The 23,228-nt window shown below is 35.8% G+C and overlaps 1 protein-coding gene across 1 annotated transcript in view; it reads right to left on the bottom strand.

The window, feature by feature from the left end:
* Window positions 1–7,808: 7,808 nt before the first annotated feature.
* SLC13A1 (solute carrier family 13 member 1) overlaps window positions 7,809–23,228 on the bottom strand; it is a 75,614-nt gene continuing 60,194 nt past the window's right edge. The window contains exons 9-15 of the mRNA XM_060155990.1: window positions 22,961–23,059; window positions 22,444–22,545; window positions 19,211–19,317; window positions 17,015–17,124; window positions 11,642–11,803; window positions 10,008–10,145; window positions 7,809–8,269 (exon numbers count right to left, since the gene is read on the bottom strand). Of these exons, the coding sequence (XP_060011973.1) occupies window positions 8,132–8,269; window positions 10,008–10,145; window positions 11,642–11,803; window positions 17,015–17,124; window positions 19,211–19,317; window positions 22,444–22,545; window positions 22,961–23,059 (856 nt within the window). The 3' untranslated portion in view covers window positions 7,809–8,131. The remainder of the gene's footprint in view (window positions 8,270–10,007; window positions 10,146–11,641; window positions 11,804–17,014; window positions 17,125–19,210; window positions 19,318–22,443; window positions 22,546–22,960; window positions 23,060–23,228) is intronic.

The raw sequence follows: 23,228 nt of genomic DNA, 5'->3' as shown, positions 1-23,228 counted from the left end.
TAAAAAATAATACAATTTACAATAGCATCAAAAAATGAAATACAAAAAATATACAATAGCATAAAAATATGAAATACTTATAAATCTGTTTAAAGATGAGCAGGACTGTATACTGAAAACTATATAGCATTGCTCAGAGAAAGGAAAGAATACCTAAGTAGAGAGATACAGTGTTTATGGGTCAAGAGAATCAAAATTTTTAAGGTGTCAACTCTTCCCAAGTTGATTTATTGTTTATGACTAGAGTTTATTGAGTCCCTGTTGTAATCTCAAATGTTTTCACTTTTGATATGCACTTTAAATTGTCTAAGGTGATAAAATCCATAAACTCCCTCAAGAAGTGTGAAGGAAGGAAGGATCCTGGAAGCTAGTCTGGAAATCCAACATCTAAAAAATATAATATTGTTTGAAGAAGGGGAGTCTTCACACTAGAAACGGATTTTGTGGCAGTCAGGTTTAGATGGATCAAACATGCTGTCTTTAGAACATCTCTTCTGCCCTAAGCTTTTCCACCAAAACTCTCTCCCACTCTTTCAGGATCACTTGGAGTTTGAAAACCATTGCATAATATAGAAGGCATGTCATTTTCAAGCTTTGTTTGAATATTTATTCCAAGGCCATAGAATATGAAGTAAATGGAGAAAGCTATCTATTTGTCATTTCTTTATGTAGGAGCGCTATAAGAGGCCACTATTCTTAGAGGCTCTAACAAACACAGTCTCTGACTCTTCTGAAGAGTCAAAGCATATCTGCATCTCTTAAAAAAAGATACTGTGTCAAGAAAAAAAGTTGCACTAAATAAAAAAAGATAAGAATTAAGCATTAGAATAAATAAGGAAAATAATGGAAATGTCAGCCTTAACATGGATGCAAGAGCACACCACTTTTCTTTGAATGGAGAGGCTCTCTGACTTTTCTGGCATTTTGGTGATCTTCAGTACATACTTTTTACAGAATAATAACCACAAAGGCATAGAGTCTGATTCAGTGGCCCAGCCATAGACTTGCCACGGAAGAGAGGTCAAAGGGTAGGCTCAGCTCAGCAGGTGTGCAGAACTACATTTGTCCAGATTCATCCACAACCCTGCAAACAATGCTCCAGGGAGCCCTGACAATATGGGGTGGGAGGGGATTGAACTATCTAAAAATCCCTGAAGTGAAAACTAATAATGAGAGTAGTTTAATGGAGTTAGAGGCTCATTTGATACCAACATACCACGTTATTCCAATAAGGTATTGAACTTGTTTTTTAGTATTGTATACAGTGTCTAAATTGTCCTATATTTTCTTTGTGTGCTGAATTCTGTAAAGTGAAAATGCATTTTTAAAAATGCACACTTTGTTCACTGTTTTACCTTCAGCGTGCTGTCTCAACCAAAGGGTAATTGGGTAAAAGTTAAATGATTCTTTGGGAATGTTTGTTTAGGTGTTATTACTAAGGGAAACCTTTTAAACTTAATAAAATTAGCTTACCTAAGGTTTCAATGAGATTCTGGCTAAGAGTCTTCTGAAGAAGGAGTTTGACCAAGCTTGGTGACTGTGTGTGAGCAATTACTTCTGGTGATGTGCTAAGGAATGATAAGAAAATAACAGTAATAAGAATACAACCTAATATTGAGCTTTTATTATGGCCAGTCACTGCCCTAAGCGTTTTATGTGTATTAATTCATTTAATTCTCATAACCCTATGAAGATATTCTTGTGTCATCAGTGGTCCATTTTCAGATGAGGAAACTGTAGCATGTAGAGGTCAAATTACATATCTGAGGATGGTATGGTGAGTTGTGGAGCAAGCATTCAGTCCTGGAAGTCAGCCTCCAGATTCTATTCTCATAAGCAGTGCTCTAGACACAATGGTTTTGGTCTTCATTTGAGCTAGGCTGATTTGCTCTGTTCTGTGGCTCTAGGTTACCTCAGTTATTTTTGCCATGAATTTATTAATATACTGACTCTTCTAGGTGAAAGATGTGAGCTTCAGGCTCTGTCTCTCTTGCACTTAACACGAAGCTCTGCAGTAGAGTTGGTTAATGGCAAGGAGTGTCTAATACAGGTGGGCCTGAGATACACTTTCCTCCCAGAGGATCCCAGAGAGGTGCAGAGGGCATCCCAATTTCCCTACACCCTTGAAGTGGTGGGTCAGTGGGGCTGTGGCTCCGTTCAAGAGATGTTGATTTTAGGCATGACATGAGAGGTACATGAGCCAGGGAGTATGAATAGATCTTGGAATCAGAAGTAAAAGATAAAACCGATAGGAATCATACATTTCAGAGGATTGTTCATCTCAGTGGAAGCCAACACGGACAATTGCTGATCACAAAGACCAGATGCATCTCACTCATCCAGTGCAAGTTTCATATGTAAGGTTCACAGAACTTAGATAAAAACCTCAAGAAGAAAGGAACAAGAGAGGGGATGTAAAAAACAAAAACCTAAGTTGACTAAGTTAAACTCTGAAATCAGAAAAAGCACTGAAATGACTAAATTGACTTCGATTTAAAGTGTGCCGCTGTTGAGAAAAGTGGAAGCTTGAGAGCTAAATTAGAATACTTTTCTTTGAACTTATTTTATGCTTTTTCAGTATTAATTCTAGTTTTTTTTTTAACCCATATGTTTACCAATTTGGTTACTCACCATTTCTTGTCATGTCACACAACCTTTGTCTTGAATTGTTTTTCTCTTTCCTTTGTTACATATGTTAGACGTACCTTTATGAGCTTTGGTTATTGGTAAACTCTCTTAGTTTTTATTGGTTTGAAAACTCCTTAGTTTTCTTTCATTCTTGAAACATAGACTTTCTAGATGTACAATTTTAGGTTGATAGCTCTTTGTTTTAGCACTTGGAGATTCTTCACTGTTTCCAGTTGTTCTTGAAAAGGTAGCCTTAGTCTAATTATAGTTCCTTATATGTAATCTTTCTTCTCTCTCTCTCTTTATTACCTTTTCTTTCTTTTGAGTGTTCTACTATTTCACTCTCATGTAGGTGAGGGCAAATTTCCCTTTTAAAAATCCTGCTTTGGGCTTCCCTGGTGGCGCAGTGGTTGAGAGTCAGCCTGCCGATGCAGGGGACACGGGTTCGTGCCCCGGTCCGGGAAGATCCCACATGCCGCAGAGCGGCTGGGCCTGTGAGCCATGGCTGCTGAGCCTGCGCGTCCGGAGCCTGTGCTCCATGACGGGAGAGGCCACAACAGTGAGAGGCCCGTGTACCGCAAAAATAAAAATAAAAATAAAAAATCCTGCTTTGGATTCATTATGCTTCCTGAAAATCTTGATTGGTCGTTTTCACTAATACTGGAAAATTGTTACCCATTGTACCTTCAATGATTGTGTCTCCCTCATTCATTTTACTATATACTCTTGGAATTCTGATTAAATATATGCTACATTTCTCATTCTAGCTTGCATTTTTCTTAACTTCTCCTTCAGAGTTCTATCTCTGTGTTGTATTCTAAATAATTTTTTAAATGTGTTTTCAAGTTCACACACTTTCTTCCAGTTTGTATAGTGCTATTTAAACTATTCATTAAGTTTTTAATTTAAATCATTATACTTTTTCTACTTAAAATTTCTATTTGACACCTTTTCATATCTTTTTTTAACACCTTTATTAGAGTATAATTGCTTTACAATGATGTGTTAGTTTCTGCTTTATAACAAAGTGAATCAGCTATATATATACATATATCCCCATATCTCCTCCTTCTTGCGTCTCCCTCCCACCCTCGCTATCCTTTTCATATCTTTCTGGTCACTTTTCAGGGTCTCTAGTTCCTCATTGTATTTGTTTTCTATTGTTGCCATAACAAACTACCGCAATACTTATTATTATCTCAAAGCTCTGTAGATTAGCAGATTTGTCCAATACAAGTCTCACTGGACTAAAATCAAGGTGTCTGCAGGGTTGCATTCCTTACTGGAGGCTCTTGAGGACAGTCTATTTCTAGGCTTATGTTGTTGGCTGAATTCAGTTCCATGCAGCTGTAGGACTGAGGCCTCTGTTTCCTTGCTGGGTTTCAACCAGGGTCATTCTCAGTTTCTAAAGGCTGCCTGCATTCTCTGGCTTGGGACCCTTTTCATCATCAAACCCAGCAACACTGGGGGGTCCAGTTCTCATGTTTCAATCTCTCTGACTTCCCATTCTGTCTGATCTCACCCACCTGACTCTTCTGCCTTTCTCTTCTGCTTTTAAGAGCTCATATAATCACATTGGTTTATGAGTCTTCACTTTATATTCTTTATTTAATAATTAGAATATCTGTTGTCTTTGCACTTTGGATTTTATTTCTTCTGTTTATGTTGTCTCTTGCACAAAATGCTTTATGTCTTGGCAGAATTTATGGGTTTTGATTATAATCTTAGAAATTCTTTGAGCCCCAACTTGAAGAAAGTGTTCCTTTTTTTTGGCCAGGTAGTTGGGGATGTTATCAGCCTAGGACTGTTTTAAAATTACGTTTCAGATTGAGGTACCTACACACATTGCTATTGAGACTTTAGGCCCCTAACCTGGATGGTTATGAATTTTCAAAGGAGATTTTACCCCTCCACCAAGTGCATAGGCCAAAACATGAAAATTCCCTTGATGTTTCCCGCCACAAGGTGGGTTTTTTGTGTGTTTTTTTTCTCATTTTCACTGAGAGTATAGCCCTTGGAGATCCTAACTCTATGTAATTTTCCATTCAACCCCTAACTTGCTTGGGTCCTAGCTTGGTCTCCCATCCCTCGTACCCTGTGTACTTATTAAAAGAAAATTTCAATATCTCTAGGGACTAGCAGTTTCTATCTTCAGTCCTTGCTTAAGTCTCTGGACATTTGCTGGTCCTTCTATATATTTCTCTTCTTAAGGACTTCTATTTTTTTTTTTTTACCTACATGGTAATGTATGTTATACAATATTTATTATTATTTGGCCTTAAGAAGATCTCCCCCACCTCTAGCCTCCAATGTCTATACCACCATACTGTCATTAAGAAAAGCCCTTTTATTTCTCTTTTCAAACCCCACATCTTTTTGTTCCTAAACAAATGAAGGTCCTCATGTTTGGAAAACCTTTTAATTTTTACTTTATTTATGTGCTGTTTTTACTCTTTACTCCTGGACTAATCTGATCTTACTCTGCACTGGGGACATTTCCCAGTGCATTCCCAAAACTTACCTAGTAAATTGTTATTTTGACTAAAATACTTTGTTTGGGAATAACATGGCTGATGCTGCTCTGGGGTAATAATTTAAACTATTTTTATTTTTATATTACATTACAGTAATAAAACTGAATGTTTGTTTGGGTTTACTCTTTCATTGCTAGTACAATCCTCTCCCTCCTGAAAATAAAAGTATTTAATTGGGAAAAATCCACACACAAGTAAAGGTAATAATCATTCAATAACTAAACCAAGAAAACTGGAACAAAAGTGTCATCACAAAGATTCTTATCAAATATTTAGCCATGGCAAAGATATAATAAAGTATCTAATAATAAACTTTGACATATAATAATATGTAGTACACATGTCCAGACACGTGTCATGATATTGTTTTATCAAATTTTGCTAATAAATTTAGTTAGTAATACTGGCTAAAAGTGTACCTTCCTACCTCCCAAGCTGAAAAAGGAGAGAACAAAGTCTTGGAGACCAGGTAGGGTGAAAACAGTGCACACATTTGAAAGGAAGGAAAGCTGAATTCTAGAGGTGCTGACATATACAGTGGCAATTGTGGTGAGTGAAGGATACACATATGCTGCGGAGCCCTCTAAGCACTTGCAAGGAACAGTAAATAGGCACTTAGTGAAATTGCTCCTATTATCTGGACAAGATCCAACCGTAAGCAAGATACAGGGATTTAAAGTGACAAAGACTTCTAGTTAACTTCTAAGTAAGGCTCAATATAAGAACAAAAACACTGTCTACCCTAGAGTGGGAAGACAAAGATTTGTCTGATCATCTGTTTAGGCTGTCTTTTGGAAACTTTCAAAGACAGTATGCACCTCTCAAACTAAAAGAACTTGAGAACTTTGATGTAAATGGGACAAATGTGAAATGGATGAGTTAAGTCATTTTTGATATATCAACTAAACATAAAGATGTAACAAGAGAACCATACGGCTCACTTAAACAAATTTTAACAAAGTATCATTTTTCCTGCACTCAGCTGGCAGCTGTTGGAAGTAATTCTGTTAAAATGATTCAAGCTGAAATGTTTATATTATTTTCTTGAGAGCAAAACTTACTATAATTTGAAAAGTCATTTCATTTTTTCATAATGAAAATATATTCATCATATAATATAATTCAGCACTGATAAATTGAATGACTAGAAAAAAGCAGAAATGTAATAAATACTATGGATCATAAATAAATGTGTAACATATGATAGGGAAGGAAACAAGTGAACAGGGTGAACATAGATGATTTACACAAAGCAGCAATATTATATTGTCAGGCTTAAATAGACACATTTTTTTCTTGAAAAAGTGGTTAATTTTGCATTGAGTAATTAATAAACAGACAAATAATAAACATGGGCTATTATATATAATTTTTTAAAGAAATGTATAACTTTAAAAAACCCTCTTTACCATATTTAGTTTTCAAGAATAACTTTATAAATAATGTCATTTGCACAAAAAAACCAGGTCTGATGAGCTCTATGAAAATTAAAGCTATTAAAGGTGTTTTTTAACCTTGTCTTCCATTTTATTTTTAGCATGAGAATTGCTCTAACTTCTCCATATTTTCCTAACTGTACACATTTTTTGTCTTTTTCAATTTTTTGCCTTTAGTCTAATTTTGGAATGCCAGTAGACCTTACAGTTTAACATCCTGAATGCTAGGAGACTATTTTCTTCCTACTTTTGTTCGAATGTTCAGTTCTTTTTTCTTTTTGGTTTGCACATAAATAATTTATTTTTTTCTTTTGCAAATATATCAACAGTTTCAATTTTTTATTCTTTATTTTCCCTCTGGTATTCCATTTCAATGTTGATGCAATGGAGTTACATGACTTTTTTCTGTATCTGCATACACAGTGATAATTCATTTAAATTTCGGAATTTCTTGTTTTTATATATGACATTATGTAGTTCTGAAATAAAATAAACATTTAAGCAAAACTGTTATAAAAATCCACAAATGTGTTAATAATTTTATACTGTTTAGCTTTCTTTCCTAACTATACTGTGCTAATGGTGCAAGTCATAGCAAGCCTTATCCATAGCTCTACAAAGTACATTTCTCAGTGCACCGAGATCATAAAAGTATGAATTATATTATCAATACTTTAACCATAGGGTCAAATAGAAATTAATCCTTATCTATCTTCTGTTGTTTAGTGGATTCAGCTATAATTTTGCAACTACTACTTTCAATTTTTTTTTTTTTTTTTTTTTTTTGCGGTCCGCGGGCCTCTCACTGTTGTGGCCTCTCCCGTTGTGGAGCACAGGCTCCAGACGCGCAGGCTCAGCGGCCATGGTTCACGGGCCCAGTCACTCTGCGGCATGTGGGATCTTCCCGGACCGGGGCATGAACTCGTGTCCCCTGCATCGGCAGGCGGACTCTCAACCACTGCGCCACCAGGGAAGCCCTTAACTTTCAATTTTTATACTATATGGATATTTCAAGAGTAATCTGATTGGAATATTTTTTAAATGAGGGAATGTATATTTTACTTAGATTAAACTTTTCTTTTGCACTACCAGATGACCACAGCTTTGATTTTTCAGAAAATTCCCTTGGACACTACAGAAATGATTTATACAAGTAGCTAATAAACTTGTATATTTTATTTTCTATTTCTACCTTCACGGAAAGTTTCTGAAATAACAAATTGACATTTGAAATGTTACACTGAACCCAAAGTGTAAGATGAAGCAAATGACCTAATCTCTTGAAGGTCAAGTTATAAATTATTCTTATGATGAAGCAGGATGCATATGGTCCATGAGCAAAATCTCAACTGAGGGCTTCTTCATGAAGGCACATAGATGGTCTTGGTTGCATCTCAAAGCAGGTTTGGGGTGTTTTACAGCAGCTACACCAGGACTAATTTAAGTGTCATCAGTTTTCTAGAGCCAAATTTTGTAGTGAATTCTTAGTGGTTCCCAAAACCCACCACAGGATAGTCAGAGCATTCATGCTTGTCATGGCATGGTCTCATTACTAACTGCAGGAGCCCAGGAAGGGTAAGTGTGGAGGTCAAACATGGGTACAATCCAGGTAAACATGCCAAGCATCACGACAGCAACACCCACAATATTAACGCCAAGTCCAGCTTTAACCTTGAATACGAAAGAACATGAATGTCAGTCTCAAAAACAAACAAACAAACAAAAAAACCCAAAAACAACCTATGGGAGAATTGGAATACTGTTGAAGAAGGCATATGTCAGATTTACATGCATCCTAAATGATTAGTATCAATGATTGGTTTCATAAGACAAGGAGTTCTTCCATTCATGTCAAAAAAGAATCTGTTCCCAACTAAATGCCATTTAGGTTGAGAGTCTCAGAGAGGTTCCTCTTAGGAATATACTGAAGTCATTCTGATTAGAGAAAAATCCCTTTAAAAATCTGCCGTTTCATGTCAAATCAGGATTTGAGTTTTGCGGTTTTGTATTTCAGTGAAAATAAGGTTCAGGTCACTATATGAAAACTGAATCCTTCATATTCACTCCATATTATTTTTAGTTTAGCCTTCAGTATTCTCTTACTGAGATTTAATACCTCTTCCATTCATCTTTCTTAGAGTTCCCATTTTTCTAGGTCTGACGTCATTATTCTGGTGGCACTAAACAATCTCAAATTGCTTTCTAGCTATTAAGACAGAGGTTGGCAGACTACTGCCCATAAACTGTTTTTGTAAAGACAGTTTTGCGGGACCACAATTCTGCCCATTTGTTTACATGTTGTTGTTGGCTGCTTTCATGATTCAGTAGTTGTGACAGAGACCATATAACCCACAGAGTCTCAAATATTTACTCTCTGGCTCTTTACAGAGAAAGCTTGCTTATCTCTGCATTCTCTGTATTAAAACATGGAGCCCCAAGGCAAAATAAACGTTATAGAGGCCTCCTGTTCTGTCCATGCAAGCCTCTCGTTTATTTTAGAATCCTGGTTTTTTTTAACATTCACATACCTAGCACAGTTTATATTGTATATTATGCTCATTTTCTTTATCCAAAGGAGAATACGACTTCTGCATAGAGGCATTTCCAGAATTTTTATGTTACAGGGGTTTAGGGACAGCAATCTGTCTGGAAGAAAAGAACCTGGGGCTTAACTTGGAACTGCATTTGCACAGCAAACTCACTGAATTGCCTTTAGTTATAGTCTTGCTTGGTTTGTTCCAGAAGCTGGTGATCAAGATTGAGAGAAGAGCAGGATATTCTCAAGCTAGTCCTTCTCTACCACAACTTTTGTAATTGGCAAAATGTGCACGTTTTGTCACTTAAAGTTTCTATTATTACTTGCTTGTGCTAATTTCATTTCATTTCACTTCATTTCATTTCGTTTTATTTCAGGTGCCACTATTAGAGTCAGAAAAAGAAAGATGACTTTTCACCAGTCAAGCACTGAGCCCAACATCTTATTCAGAGCAAATGTCAGTTCTGTAAATATTCATGATAGTAAACCACAGTGCTTGATTGCTGAATTTCATTAACCCTTTTGCTTAGGTCAAGTTGGGTCCTGATCTTGACATGTAAGCTTAAGCCATTGTGTTGAGCATATTGTTTGCTCTCTTCCTCTGCCAGTGTATTACTGATGCATTCAATATCTCTGTATTTGTGACTGTAAATATTAATGGCATGTTTGCTTCTGGTTATCACTCTTAAAAACAATTCTATGGCCAGTATCACTCTTAAAAACAATTCTGTGGCCAGTCATGAACTCACCTTCAGAAGTAGTACTCAGGCTATGCATTTCCAAGCAGTTGACTAGCGTATAAAAGGATAGACAACCCAAGATATCACAAAATAATGTCTATTGGTCTTGATAGCATTCTTTCAGCTCACTCACCATGTCAGTAACTTTTAGATGGCCATACGAAAAAACAATAGCATTGGGTGGATTTGCTACTGGTAGGAGGAATGCAAATGAATTACACAGAGTAGAAGGTAACAAAATATAAAGAGGGTTGACTTGAATGGCTTCAGCCTGTTGGAAAAGATAAAAAGGAGTCTAAGTAAAATTTTGAGATAGGCATCAAAATGAGCAAAATTATTATAATAAACTTTCCCAGAAGCAGATTGATATATAAAGACATAAAAGTATATATACATAAATGCAGTTATAACTGGAAGAATAATTTTTAGAAAACGTATCTTCCTCTTATCATTGTTTATATGGTGATTGGCGTCCATTTAAGCATTATAGCTCAGTTCATTTAGAAAATAAAGTATCATTTATTCCAGAAACAAAATTAAACCAGCAGCTGTTTATTACTGATCTAGCGCTAAGTGCTGTGCTAAGTGTATATATATATATATGTTATATATATAATATATATAAGATATATGTAAAATTTAACATATATATAATGTATAACATAATAACATTGTATATTTATATATATATAATTTCAATTTCACTACGACCTTAAAAGATCATAACTGTAGTCCCAAATAGCAGATGAAGAAACTGAGGTCCATAAACGTTAAAGTAACTGATCCAAACACATAGCTGGCAAGCAGTAGAGCTTACAGAGTTCTCAGGTCCCTCTGGCTCCAAAGCTTCTCATCATTCCATTAACTTTACTACCTCTGTGACATATGTAATTTAAAATTTTCTTAGGAATCATCACAGAAGAGTTACTACTATTCTTAATTTATCACATGATTTTTTAACTGCTCCATGTTGAGAAATAAAAACCAGAAAAAACCCAAAATTGTATTTTACCAACATAACCTGCCTACATTTCTTTTCTAATTTGAAGCAGCTCAAGAATGCCAACATCTGCCCCTTGAGCTGGTAGCAGAACACTTCCAGAAGGGCGATTCTTCTTCATCCAAAGTGCTTTCCTTTCACCAAACTCATCTGTCCCAATAAGAAAAACATTTTACTTGAAGCTGTTTCTTGTAATTGCCAGCTAGTGATGGAGAGGAAGAGAGACAGTCTTCCCTCTCTCTCCTTGCAAATCTGCTTCTTACTTATCTTTTTAAATTCTTCCCTGGGCCGTAGAGAACTGCATCTAAGACATTTAAGCTTGAAGCCTGAAGTGTAAACATAGCTTTTTATTCCCTTGCAAATCACTTATATGAAGCACTTCTCAAAAATTCAAGACATCTTCTGGAGGGAGAAGTATCAGTGTTAGAGATCTAAATACTAAAGTTGCCAGGAAGCACTGAATCCCAAAGTCTTCTAGAGCTGGAAAGGATCTGGGCTGACCCTCCTGTTTATCTGCAAATGAAGAATATGGGTAGAAAGAAGGTAGAGGGTTCACTTAAGATCATGCTGCTTGAACATGGAAGAAAAGAGTTCTCCTGAGTTGAGGTCTCCTAAGAAAGTATGAATGCAAATAAGGATGACTCTGTAAGTTACCTACAGGGGAACCATTCAGGACCCAAATGATTCCACACTGCAATGTGAGAACACACAAAGTAGAACACTATTCTTTCAATGAATAGTGTAAATAGGATAAATGAGATACTCACCAATGGAGACAGTATTGGAAGAAGGAGGGTAATGGTAGCTGGATTGCTGGCTACCTCTGTTAAAGATGTGACGAGCAAAGAAGATATCAGAATTATTAGCCAGACTGGTAATGAACCTAGAGGAGATAATTTATTTCCTATCCATTTAGATAGTCCTGACTCCTAAAAAAACAAATTTGTGATATTTAGCATTCATTAATAAGTCATTTAATCAGACATTTAAATATATTAAAAAGCATTATTTGATCTAAGAACTCAGTTTCTAAAGTATAATTTTAATCTTTCATGTTTTTCTGTGGTTTGTTAGATCTAGGTGGGTTTGGCATGGAAAAGTTCTCAATTATTCTCATTTTAATATACCAAACTTTAGGAAGTTTGAATTGTCTTCCCACATCTTTTCAATTAAATTTTAATTATATCTAATTAATATATGTGGGTATAACAAGCCATGTAGTACTATAGGGCTTTAAGAAAAGAGCAGCCTTTCTGGTCTACCTCTGTCCACATCTGTGTTCCCCAGAGGCAACAACTTTCATCCATATTAGCTATTTATAACCATGTTTATGTGTTGATAGCTATTTTACAAAATTCTACTTTTTCATATTTCTAAATTTTCAAATGTAGACATTATTTACTGATTTCCTAATACGTGCATAAGAATTCAGCTTTCTAACACCTTCCACCATACATAGAATTCAGCTTTCTAACACCTTCCACCATACATATATTTCCTGTCCCCACCCTCCATTCCCTTACACTCACTCATATGTCAACATTTTTGGTTAAATCAATATTTAAAGTTTGCCATTATGATTATATGGATATCGTTCACAACTGAGCCACTTAGTGTACTGTGATTGCTTTCACTTTTTTGTTTTACTTTTTGTTTGTTTGTTTTTCCAGGAAATAATTTCCCTATGCTTTTTTTTTTTTTTTTTTTTCCTGTACGTGGGCCTCTCACTGTTGTGGCCTCTCCCGTTGCGGAGCACAGGCTCCGGACGCGCAGGCTCAGCGGCCATGGCTCACGGGCCCAGCCGCTCCGCGGCATGTGGGATCTTCCCGGACCGGGGCACGAACCTGTGTCCCCTGCATTGGCAGGTGGACTCTCAACCACTGCGCCACCAGGGAAGCCCTCCCTACTCTTTTGTTTGCTTAGTTTTCTAAGTATCTATCACTAATTCTCCAGTACACTCTCCAGTAAAAATGGAAAACGCCTCACAAGTAGATAAAAATTTCAGGTAATTGTCCTTTTTCATTTTCCCTAATGGAGGTATCAATTTTGTAGTATTCCCTTTTTCTGCTCCATTGGGACTAGTTGCTCTTTAGATCTACTTTACTGTTATAAAGAGACTTCTCTTCACTAGCATACTGTGGATTCCCTTCATCTCTCTCTGATGTGGGAATCCTTTCTTGCTAACTTCTTTGTGTTGGTGGGCCACAGGACCACATCTTCTGTAGCTTCCTGTTAATTGGTGCATGGGAAGTAAATTTTTTTAGTCTTTGCATGTCTGAAAACCTCTTTCTTTTCTTTTCACATTGCTTTGATATTTAGCTTTTGTAGAATTCTAGACTTGAAAAAATTACCACTCCAAATAATTATTGCTCCACTTCCTGTGGCTTCCAGTTGGGTTCTTTAGAAGCCGGATAATATTCTGATCTTGGATTCATTGTACATAATACAGAAAAATCTGCCACAGTCAAATTAATAGTCAAATGGAAGGGAAAATCCTCCATTTGTGAGATTTCAGTGAGCTGCTGCATGTGTGAATCTGTATGCTCATGACAAAGTAGGATGGACATCAGAAATGCTCTAATTACAAGCAGTATACCCTCAGATCAGAAGTTGACAAAAACATCGCCAGATGTGATAGCCAGATATTATGTATATTATTTGCAGTTCTGACTTACTTTTTTGTTTGTTTTGGGTTTTTATTTTTTATTATTTTATTTTTATTTATTTATTTTTTTGGCCATACCGCGAGGCATGTGGGATCTTAGTTCCCTGACCAGGGATGGAACCTGTGCCCCCTGCAGTGGAAGCGCAGAGTCCCAACCACTGGACCACCAGGGAATTCCCTGGGTTTTGTTTTTTAGATGGAAAAAGACTATTTACCATTTAAATCGCATTGGCACAAATTCATCTTTAAATATATTTTAAGAATGGATTTTATCTACACCTGATTAGATACAGCTGGAAAAGATTACACCACATATTGTCCCTGTCTCTGGAAGCCACTGGGATCATATCAAAATCCTACATGAGGTGGTTTGGTACTGGGTTCTCAGTAGCTCTCTCTGTCCAGAATCTCTAAGTCCTCGGTTCCATGAAATTTCTTGTGTTATTTTTTGGAAGTGGCCTTCTATTTCTATTTTCTTTCTTCTTTTTTTCCCCTTCTCTTTCTGACGCTATTATTGATCAGCTGTTGGATTGATACTCTAATTTTCTTATCGTTTTTTAATAATATTATTTTCTCTTCATCTTTTTGTTCTATTTTCTGGGATAAGTTCAAACTTCAATTTCTAACCCTGCTACTGAATTTAAAAATTCCTGTTGTTCTATTTCTTATTTTCAGTGGCTCTTTCTTATTTTCTATCTAGTCCATTAAAAAAAAAATTACATTCTCGTGGGGGGGTGGTGGTGGTAGGATGAATTGGGAGATTGGGATTGACATATATACACCAATATGCATAGAATAGATAACTAATAAGAACCCTCTGTATAAAAAAATTAAATTATATTAAATTAAAAAAAAAGTTTCCAATGCATCCCCTGTGGAAATAAAATAGCCTATGTTCACAGAATTTTTCCAAAAAAAAAAAAATTACATTCTGTTTTACTTTCATGACTTTAATGTTTCTGATATCTCTTTGAAGCATCAATGAAAAATTTTGGAAGTTTTCTTTTACTTTACACATTTTCCTTGTCTTTTTGGTATTCTTTCTCTTTTTGCTTATTTTTTGTTACTGGTTGTTGTATCAGAGGCTTTCCCCACTGTCTGGTAATCCTGGACTACCTATTTATGTTTTAGAGGGAGGCGATAAAATCACAATTGGAAGCTCTTTGTGTCTAAGTGAAGATTGTTGAGAGGAAGACATTACTATAGGTGACTGATCTGTAAGCCAGTGTCTCAATGATTCGATTTTTTACAGAGTAAATCTAAATTTTCTACCAGGGAGGAGAGAGGGCAGTTGTCTCTCTGTTCAGGGCTGGAGGGAGTGTCTGGAGGCTCACACCTCCTTACACACTTTTTAAACAATCTTCCATTTTTAGTGCTGGTTTTTTCTCTAGTTTTCAGTTAATCTGCTGCTTCCAATTCCTAAACTCTTCCAGAATCTTGTGGATGCATGTTTGTTTCTTTTTGGCTTTTTTTTTTGCAGGCTGTAGATTGAATCTTTTTCTAATTCTTTACTGTACAAAGTCATTGACCCCTCATATATCTTCTTCCATCTTCTAAATTTTATCAGTATCTCTTGTATGTTATTGTTCCTGCCATTTATTCTTTGTCTTTAGAGATTGATACTTTTTTGTTGTGCTATTTCCATTTTAGTGGAGACCTGAGTCAAAGTGTTAAGTCCTCCATATTTAACTTAATAGAAAAATTTTGAGGAATGTGTGAAAATGGGAGAGGAGGAGTTGTTCACTGATAAGATTTTGAAGGTGACTGTCAGTTCGTGAGAGTTCAATCATGTTGAACCAAAATCAAGGAGCATTTAAGAGAAATAGCAATGAGGTGAAAGCTTTAGGAGCTGCAATCTCACAGTTCCCGACTAGAAAGGTTATCTAGTTCTAGGCATTTGCCAAACTAATTACAGTTTGGAACAAAATTTTTAAAAAGTAACTGTCTCCAAATCTTTGTAAAACCAGTTTCTAGTGGAATAGTTGTCCACAGCTATAGAAATTGGGTGATTTGGGGTATCCCACAGAAACCTGATTCTTTGTACTAGGATTTTCACAGCAGAGTCCCTCCATGGTTTCCCTCATTCTTCCAGTGAGAGAGCCTAGTGCATCAGACTAAGTCCACACCTTTTCATTTCCTTCAATTTTGCTATTCTAGGGTCTGGCCAATGCTTTTAAAACCACTTTGAGTGACAGATATTCTAGGAAGGAGAGATGAACAAATTCACGTCAATGCTAGAATTGCTGATTCTGATTTCCTCACAATTCAAATTAGCAGACATAGGAATAGAAGTTATTTATTCTGAGAAACCTGATCTCATTACTACTGAGCTAGTAGAAAAGTGTATTTGTCTTCTATTTCTGTCATTTATATTTGAACAGTCTATGAGGCAAGCCAAATCTAGACCTAAAACGACATTGTAAGGGGCACTCAGAACTGAGACAATTTCTAAGACTTTCACCTATTACTAAATTGCTGAAAACTCAGTATCCAAATATCATACAGAAGAATTGACAATAAAGTCAGAAGTAAAAACCAGTCTTCCCTTAGACTGTCAAGAATAGAACAGAACAGATAGTTATTTGTCTTGAAAAGTATAAAAATATAACTTTTCAGAAACTGAAGGACTTGACATGATCTCTCTCTCACCATCATTTTTACTTTGATGACTGAATAAGGAAATGGAATGTCCATGAGTTTTGAGTGTTTCACAGAAGGCTACTAAGTCCTGAATAATTAGTTAAAGAGGAGAGGATTTTCATGGAATTTCTGTAGAAGATACTTTTCTTCTAGCAACCCTATAATAACCAGGGCAATTTCAAGGGACAAAGGCTTCCCCAGACTTCTACTTTATATCAACTGCATAGATGACAGGCCAAAGAAATAGCCAACTTTATTTCTCATGACGGTTTTGTTTCTTCCTACAATTAGACATAATACAATATTAAACATGGCTATGTGAAATTCTTTCTGGACTTCATTCAATAAGCATGTTTTAAGTACCTTTAATGTATTTAATATGATATGTAATAAATAATGTAATAAAGTACTGTTGTTTCTCATGCTTCTTTGGCAACATTAGGACCATGATATACTGCAGAGACATCTGAGAGCAACTTAAATTCATCATCAAATAAGGTGAAGGTATAAACAAAAAAAAAATGTACATATGATTTTTATATAACATTTTTCTTATTAAGCTGGTCTTCTAATATTATTTCATGGATTAAGAATTCTAATTTTCTTTTTTTCTTTTGATATGCTGGGACATCATAAACAATGATGTTTTATGCTTATAAAGATTCTTGAACTCTGAACTTACCTCATCTGTGTGGTACAGTTACTGCATGGCTACTGAAATCTGCATCATTACAATGAAAGGATGAAGTCGAGCATTCCAAAAGCTTGACTGTCTTTGCGTTCTTCTTTCGAACAGTCTAGTTAATTGCTAACTATCTTAGACACAGAGTATTACCTCACAGCCATCTGCCAAGGCAAACCCTCCACCAACAAGAATGGCTATATCCCAGGGCATGAATGACTGGAATTCTTTCCAAGTAATCAGTGGAGAGTAATCAAAAGCAACTGAAAAACAAAAGTCCTGCAGTTACACATTGCTTAAAATATGACAATATGACATTGCTTATTATCCTAAGTAGCCATCTCACAAGTAGTTTTTAATATTCTTGTATTGTTCTTAGATAGGAAACTGGATCTGGACTTTGAGTAATTTCCACCTGGCCTAGGCAGAACATTATATTATAAAAAAAGAAAAAAATCCATAACTTGTAAAAATCCTTTCTATTTTATTATAGAATAAATTTAGATAAATAACACTGTCATATATAATACTATTCATTCATTCATTTATTCATTCATTCCACTAACATCTTTGCCTACTATGAGTCACAAGTGCATTGGGCTATACTGTCCTTTGCTATGTGAAATGTCTGTAATACGCCATTGGTTCAACAGCATCAGTAGAACTTTATAATTATTATTCACTTATATCTATTTGAATATTTTATTGTTTTTTCAAATCATGAGGAGGGTCATGATAGATTCACCAGGATTTCTGTTTAAAATAATTTGAAGTTCAGATTTTAAAATTTATGTATTATTCATGAGACCCTTAAAATGCTCATAAAGCAATAATCATAAGGATTTCTCTTGATATTTGGGTCCTGATAGCTCCATTGATTTGCTTAGAAATAACATAATCCATGAACACATTATGCCCATTTAACATTTGTGTGTAACAGGCAAGCTTCTACATGGTGAGGTTTTAAGGTTACTAATAAGTCCCCTTCTTGTCTCCTTATTCCAAACCTAAACCAAACCTACCCTCACTGTTGATGGAAATTTTGCTATTTCCTGCTCGAATTAAAGCCATATATCCTGTCAAAATGCAATCATCTCTGAATGTACCTCTCATCTAAAACTGAATATTTTATGTCTTATTTGGCATTTTAAAACCTAGTGTGAATGAGTTTATCAGGGAGAAGAGGAGCTGCGGAATGAGAAGGGAGAGGATGGTGGGTAGGGCAAGGCTCTTTCTGAGAAGGGGACTCAGATGTGGGAGCCAGAGGAGTTAAGCCAAGCATAGCACTTGCCACTGCAAGGCCTTAGGGCTTTGACTACAATGGTCAGAGTCCTCAGGGTCTCACAGGAATCATTGCTCTATATTACAACACCTCCTTATAACACATTTGAGATATTCTAGTCTCAAGTGAAGAACAAAAGGCATGTATTTCTATACTATACTGTTTACATATATCATGTCCTGGAAATGTGACCCATTAGTCATTTATCTATTCTGACTCAAGGAGGCAGGTGGGCCAACCCAACTGCATGACTCCCAGTTCCGTCCCAGCAGATAAATAAAAAATAAAATAAATAAATAAATAGATAGATAAATAAAGGATGAATGAAAAACCTACAACTCTGCTAGGCCATTTCCAAACAATTTTAAACCATTTTCCCATATTGACAACATATGAATCTGACTACCCAAAATACTCTGTGCTAGTATAAAGCACAGGCATGGATGGATCCTATGTTTAAGAAGTGTGTGTGTGTTGGGGACAGGATGGGTATACGCACACAAACACACACACTTTCTTGTCTGTGTGTTATAAAGGCAATGAACGCTCCCACTGAATGTGGCTTCTTTCAACTGTGACACTAGGTTATGGCTAAGTGTGGGGTTGATTTGCATTTTCTCCAAGGCTACTTATGAGGCTGTAAATACTCTTCCCGTTGAAACTCCTCACCTTTTTAGATCCTCAGTATTTATTACCAAGGGCTCATCTTGAAGTATGACTTCCAAGTTCCTTTTCCTACGTTTGCCAATAGTAAGATTAATTCCGATTATGACCAGGGAAGTGGGTACATGGCAGACCAAATCCAAATAGTATCACCCATAGCAGAATCCTACATAACCATGGTGCGTAAAGAAATCTATGTCTAGCTTCTGCAAAGTAAGATAATCCTTCGTATAAGGAGAGGATGTGTGCTGTCTGAATAGGGGTTGCAGTGTATAAACAGGAGATGTAAGCCAGGGGCTGTGTCCATGTCCATTCCTTCTGTTCTACGTGTTAACTGAAACCAAGGGAATTTTGTATTTTTGCTCTTCTGTCAAATTCATTCAGAATTATAAATAATACTCAACCAGTTTCTCCTGTAGGTATAGTTTTGGTCAGTCTCTTAGCTGGGATAAGAAAGAACAGGAGTCCTACAAGTAAGGCAACAGTTGAATCTGTAGCAAAACCAGGGTACCTGAAAAAAAGACATGTGTGTGCATTAAAAAATGCCATCAAGAATTTGTATGAACTAAGCACCAACTGATTACGCTGATAGCATACAAGTAGAAGTGGTGGTATTGGTAATTTATTCTGGCTAATCTGCTCTAAAGTCTGTAATTCCCAACTAAATATGTAACTTAGTGGGACTGAAAAATCTCAGATCATATCCCCATTGTTTTCATATATATCTCCTTATTTTCAAAACAATGTATACATATGTTGATATACTAGGCCAAGAGTTCACTTCTAGGTAAAGCTGACAGATCTGGTAAATAACTTCTTTGAATTATTTCTTTAATTTTATTGGCAAAGCATTGAGGTTGAAACAATAGGCCAAATCCTGTATAACTGATTTATAAAAGGCTACTATTGAATTGTGGCACGGCATGGATGTTTTGAGTGTCCTTTAAAACTCTTCTGTAAATTGTGAAAAGGAATTGATCTGTTTTTCTAAGATATAACGTCTGCTTCTGTGTTTATAGGCCCTGGCCATATCATACAAATGAAATCACCCATTTAATGCTTTGCACCCTGTGAAACTCAATCAAGGATATTAATTATTAGAATGGCTTTGAGGTACTCATAAATGATCACTGAACAAATTAAGAGTTATTCAGAAACAGATGGGGTCTTAGAATCACCAGGCCATTCCAGCAAGTAGAACAGGTTCCCAGAAGCCCCAACAGTTAAGAAGTACCTGGAGACCAGATATGAATGAAACAGGCATAAATAATTAGAAGTCAGTTTAGAAGTTAGCATATTAACTAGTGAATCTTCGTAGTCTGAAAAGAAGTATGTACACCCTAAAAATTATTTTGCTACCTTGTAACTCAGCAGTGCATACATAGTATAGAGGCTCTTTATTCCTGTAATTTATTTGAACAATTTACATAATCAAGGAAATGCATTATTTTATTCAATCTGACAATTTTATAAAGCAGTCTGTTTTCCCCAAATACAGATTTTCTCTATTTCATTGTGGAGTAAAAAGCTGCCTTGGTGTAATTTATTCAACAAACTTAACCCATATTTATTATTTTACTGTTCCTTATTTCAGTTATAATTTTGGTTGAATTTTTGCCAAATTAGGTCAGGCATCATGTAATCTGATTTTGCTTTATATGAAAAGACATATTGAATTCCTTCCAGGTTCAAACAGATGGAATGAAAACATGAGGTGGTAGCTATAAATCTAGATTTATCATTCTAGCTTTGGAAACTCTAAATGCCTAAAACCTCTACATTACAAATGTATTCTACAGAATATATACTTTAAATAAAATCAAGCCATAAATACAGAAATAACTGCTTTTTAAAAGACTTTTAAAACTACTATCATTTTATTTATTATTAGTTTATTTTATTTTGGTTTATTATGAACTAAGGTTGTCTCAGTATTACAAAATATTAAGCTTATGCAAATTTTATTTGCCTTGGCAATTTATACATCTAATTGCCAATTAGATGTATATCTTCAAATCCCTTCCTCTTTCAAAGCTTTGTTTCTTTTCTTATTGTTTTCTCTCAGAATTCTAGATATCATGAGCACCTCCCCAAAGCAAGTACGCCTTGTTTTCCTGCTACAAAAAAAAACATCTCCTGAATTACATTTTCCTCCCATAAGGAGTAGAAATTAGAAGCTGATTATATTGAATTTCCTCTTGGGATTTCTGCCTGGTTTTTATTACCCATTGCCTGATTTCATTTGGTTTTTACATACTGGTGTTTAGAGAAGACCCTCCCTCTCTAGAATGATAGGAGTGGGATTTTTAAAAGGAGGAAGAATTATTTTTTCTGTTGGTCTAGGTCCTATTCCAAAACTATGAAGTTCGAATCAAACTATTAAATAATAGTTTGCTTTGAATAGCTTGCTTTGAATGATTGGATACTGCCTTTTGTTTTGACTTCTTGAGATGAAACGTTTTTGTCCTAATGGAAATAAAAAGTTTATAAAGCTGCAGCTGATCCTTTGAAACATGTACCACACTGCATTGCTGCACTTGTGTGCTCACTAGGAATTGGGACGCCGACTTGGCAGCTTTAAAAAAATGTTGGCAATGCCTACATAAGCAGAAGGCTCCGATGCAAGAATTTCTTCATTCCATGTGGGCAGAATAGATCTGACTCAAATGTTTTTGGTTTCTACCCCACTACATGGATTTTTGCTGGGGGATGTGAGACAGGAAGTTCAAATCAGAGATCTGCTGAATTTAGGATCCAGAGGACTTCAGTGAAAGCTAGATTTGGGAATGCGAATCTCAAAACCAAAGTATTTATATTGACATGTAGGATGGTCCTTAATTTAGAAAATTATGCTACAATCTTCCCCCTCACTTCACATGACTCAGCAATGTCTGCTGGGATATTAGACACTGAGAGATAAAATTAACTCTGACCCAGCTTCTAACATTAGTTTGTAAACTCAGTCTTATTGCTTACTCAGGATTTCCTTATTTATAAAATAGGGGCAGGATGGATTTATAGCGACTAATACAAAAATGGACACCAATAGAGGAAAAGACAAAATATGAACCAAATAAATAACCCTCCATAGAAATAAAAAAAAAATAAGCCAGCAAAAATCACAGAATATGAATTCATATCAGGTTACTAAGAAGCATTGAGTGGCATTGAGTTCACATAATAAACAATTATACTGCACTTCCTGTGGGGAGAAGCGCAGCACTATTCTAATTAGCGCCATTTTACAGATGGAGAAACTGAGAGGTAAGTGACTTGCCCAAAGTAAGTGGAAGAGCCAGGAATGGAACCCAAGCAGTGTGGCTCCAAGGTCTATACTCCTGACCATTTTAAAACATGGCTTTCCTGCAATCATATTTCTAATTTTGTAAAGATGAAAATAGCCTTGTCTGAAGGAGACTTATCTTTAGTTACAGGGTAGTTTGGTTACCTTGTTTGCTGCCTTACCCTAGATTTCATTCCTTATCTTTTTTTTTTCCTGAAAAGATAAGAATTAAACCTTTTCGATGGAAAAGAAGAAAAAAAATCTTATACAGTTTTTCAGAGTTATAGGAACCACTTAGGAGAAAAGCTGAGTATAAAACAGGAAGTGTTGACAAACATAACATGTAATGCTTACTCTGAAAAAAGCACGGACCAACCAGACACAAACCCAGGATCTCGGGTGAACCATAGCAGGGCCATTACAATGAAGAGGACTAAGGTCACAATTTCTTGATACCTGTGGGAAAATTCCAATCCTTTCATTTATTTTTCTCAGTCAAGACATTTGTAGAAACTCCCTGAACTATTGTCAGAAGTAGTCTTAGCAGAACACTAAGCACTGTCAAAACTTGATGTATCAAGTATTTAAGAGAATCTGCAGTTTGAAAGGGGCTTTAGTCCTCTGTGGGCCTTTCAGTTTCTTGTCCTTCCACCTGGTAAGTTTTAGTTAGACAAGGTATGTATTTTATCATGTTGAGTTATATTCACAAAGGTTAGAACATTCAGGGCCCTTATCAAGTGTAATAAATACACTAAGACAATTGTGTACATATTTGCCTTTAAACAGATACTTGCAGTATAAGCAGCATCTCTGTGTTTGCTTGCTTGTGTGTGTGTGTGTGTGTGTGTGTGTGTGTGTGTGTGTAACTTACTTTATTGGTCCAAGTTTTTGGTATTCTTGTTTAATAACCTCAGCACAAGCTTTTTGTTTGGCTGTTGCGGTTTTGCCACACTGTGCCATCTCCTTAAAGCTGAAAAGAATAATTAAGCCTGTTAAGCAAAGAATTCTCCCTTTATAGAAGATACTTGTGTCAAAGCGTCAGAAAATACAAATCTCCCTGCTAATAATAAAAAGCTGTGCTTTTTGCCTATACCCCTATCTCCTTCTTTGAATTTCTTCTCCCCTTTTTTCTGTTTTTC

Source organism: Lagenorhynchus albirostris, chromosome 8, assembly GCF_949774975.1.
Source record: "Lagenorhynchus albirostris chromosome 8, mLagAlb1.1, whole genome shotgun sequence".
In the NCBI taxonomy this organism is placed as follows: Eukaryota; Metazoa; Chordata; class Mammalia; order Artiodactyla; family Delphinidae; genus Lagenorhynchus; species Lagenorhynchus albirostris.
The sequence above is the reverse complement of the archived record's forward strand: the minus strand, read 5'-3'. Positions and strand labels throughout refer to the sequence as shown.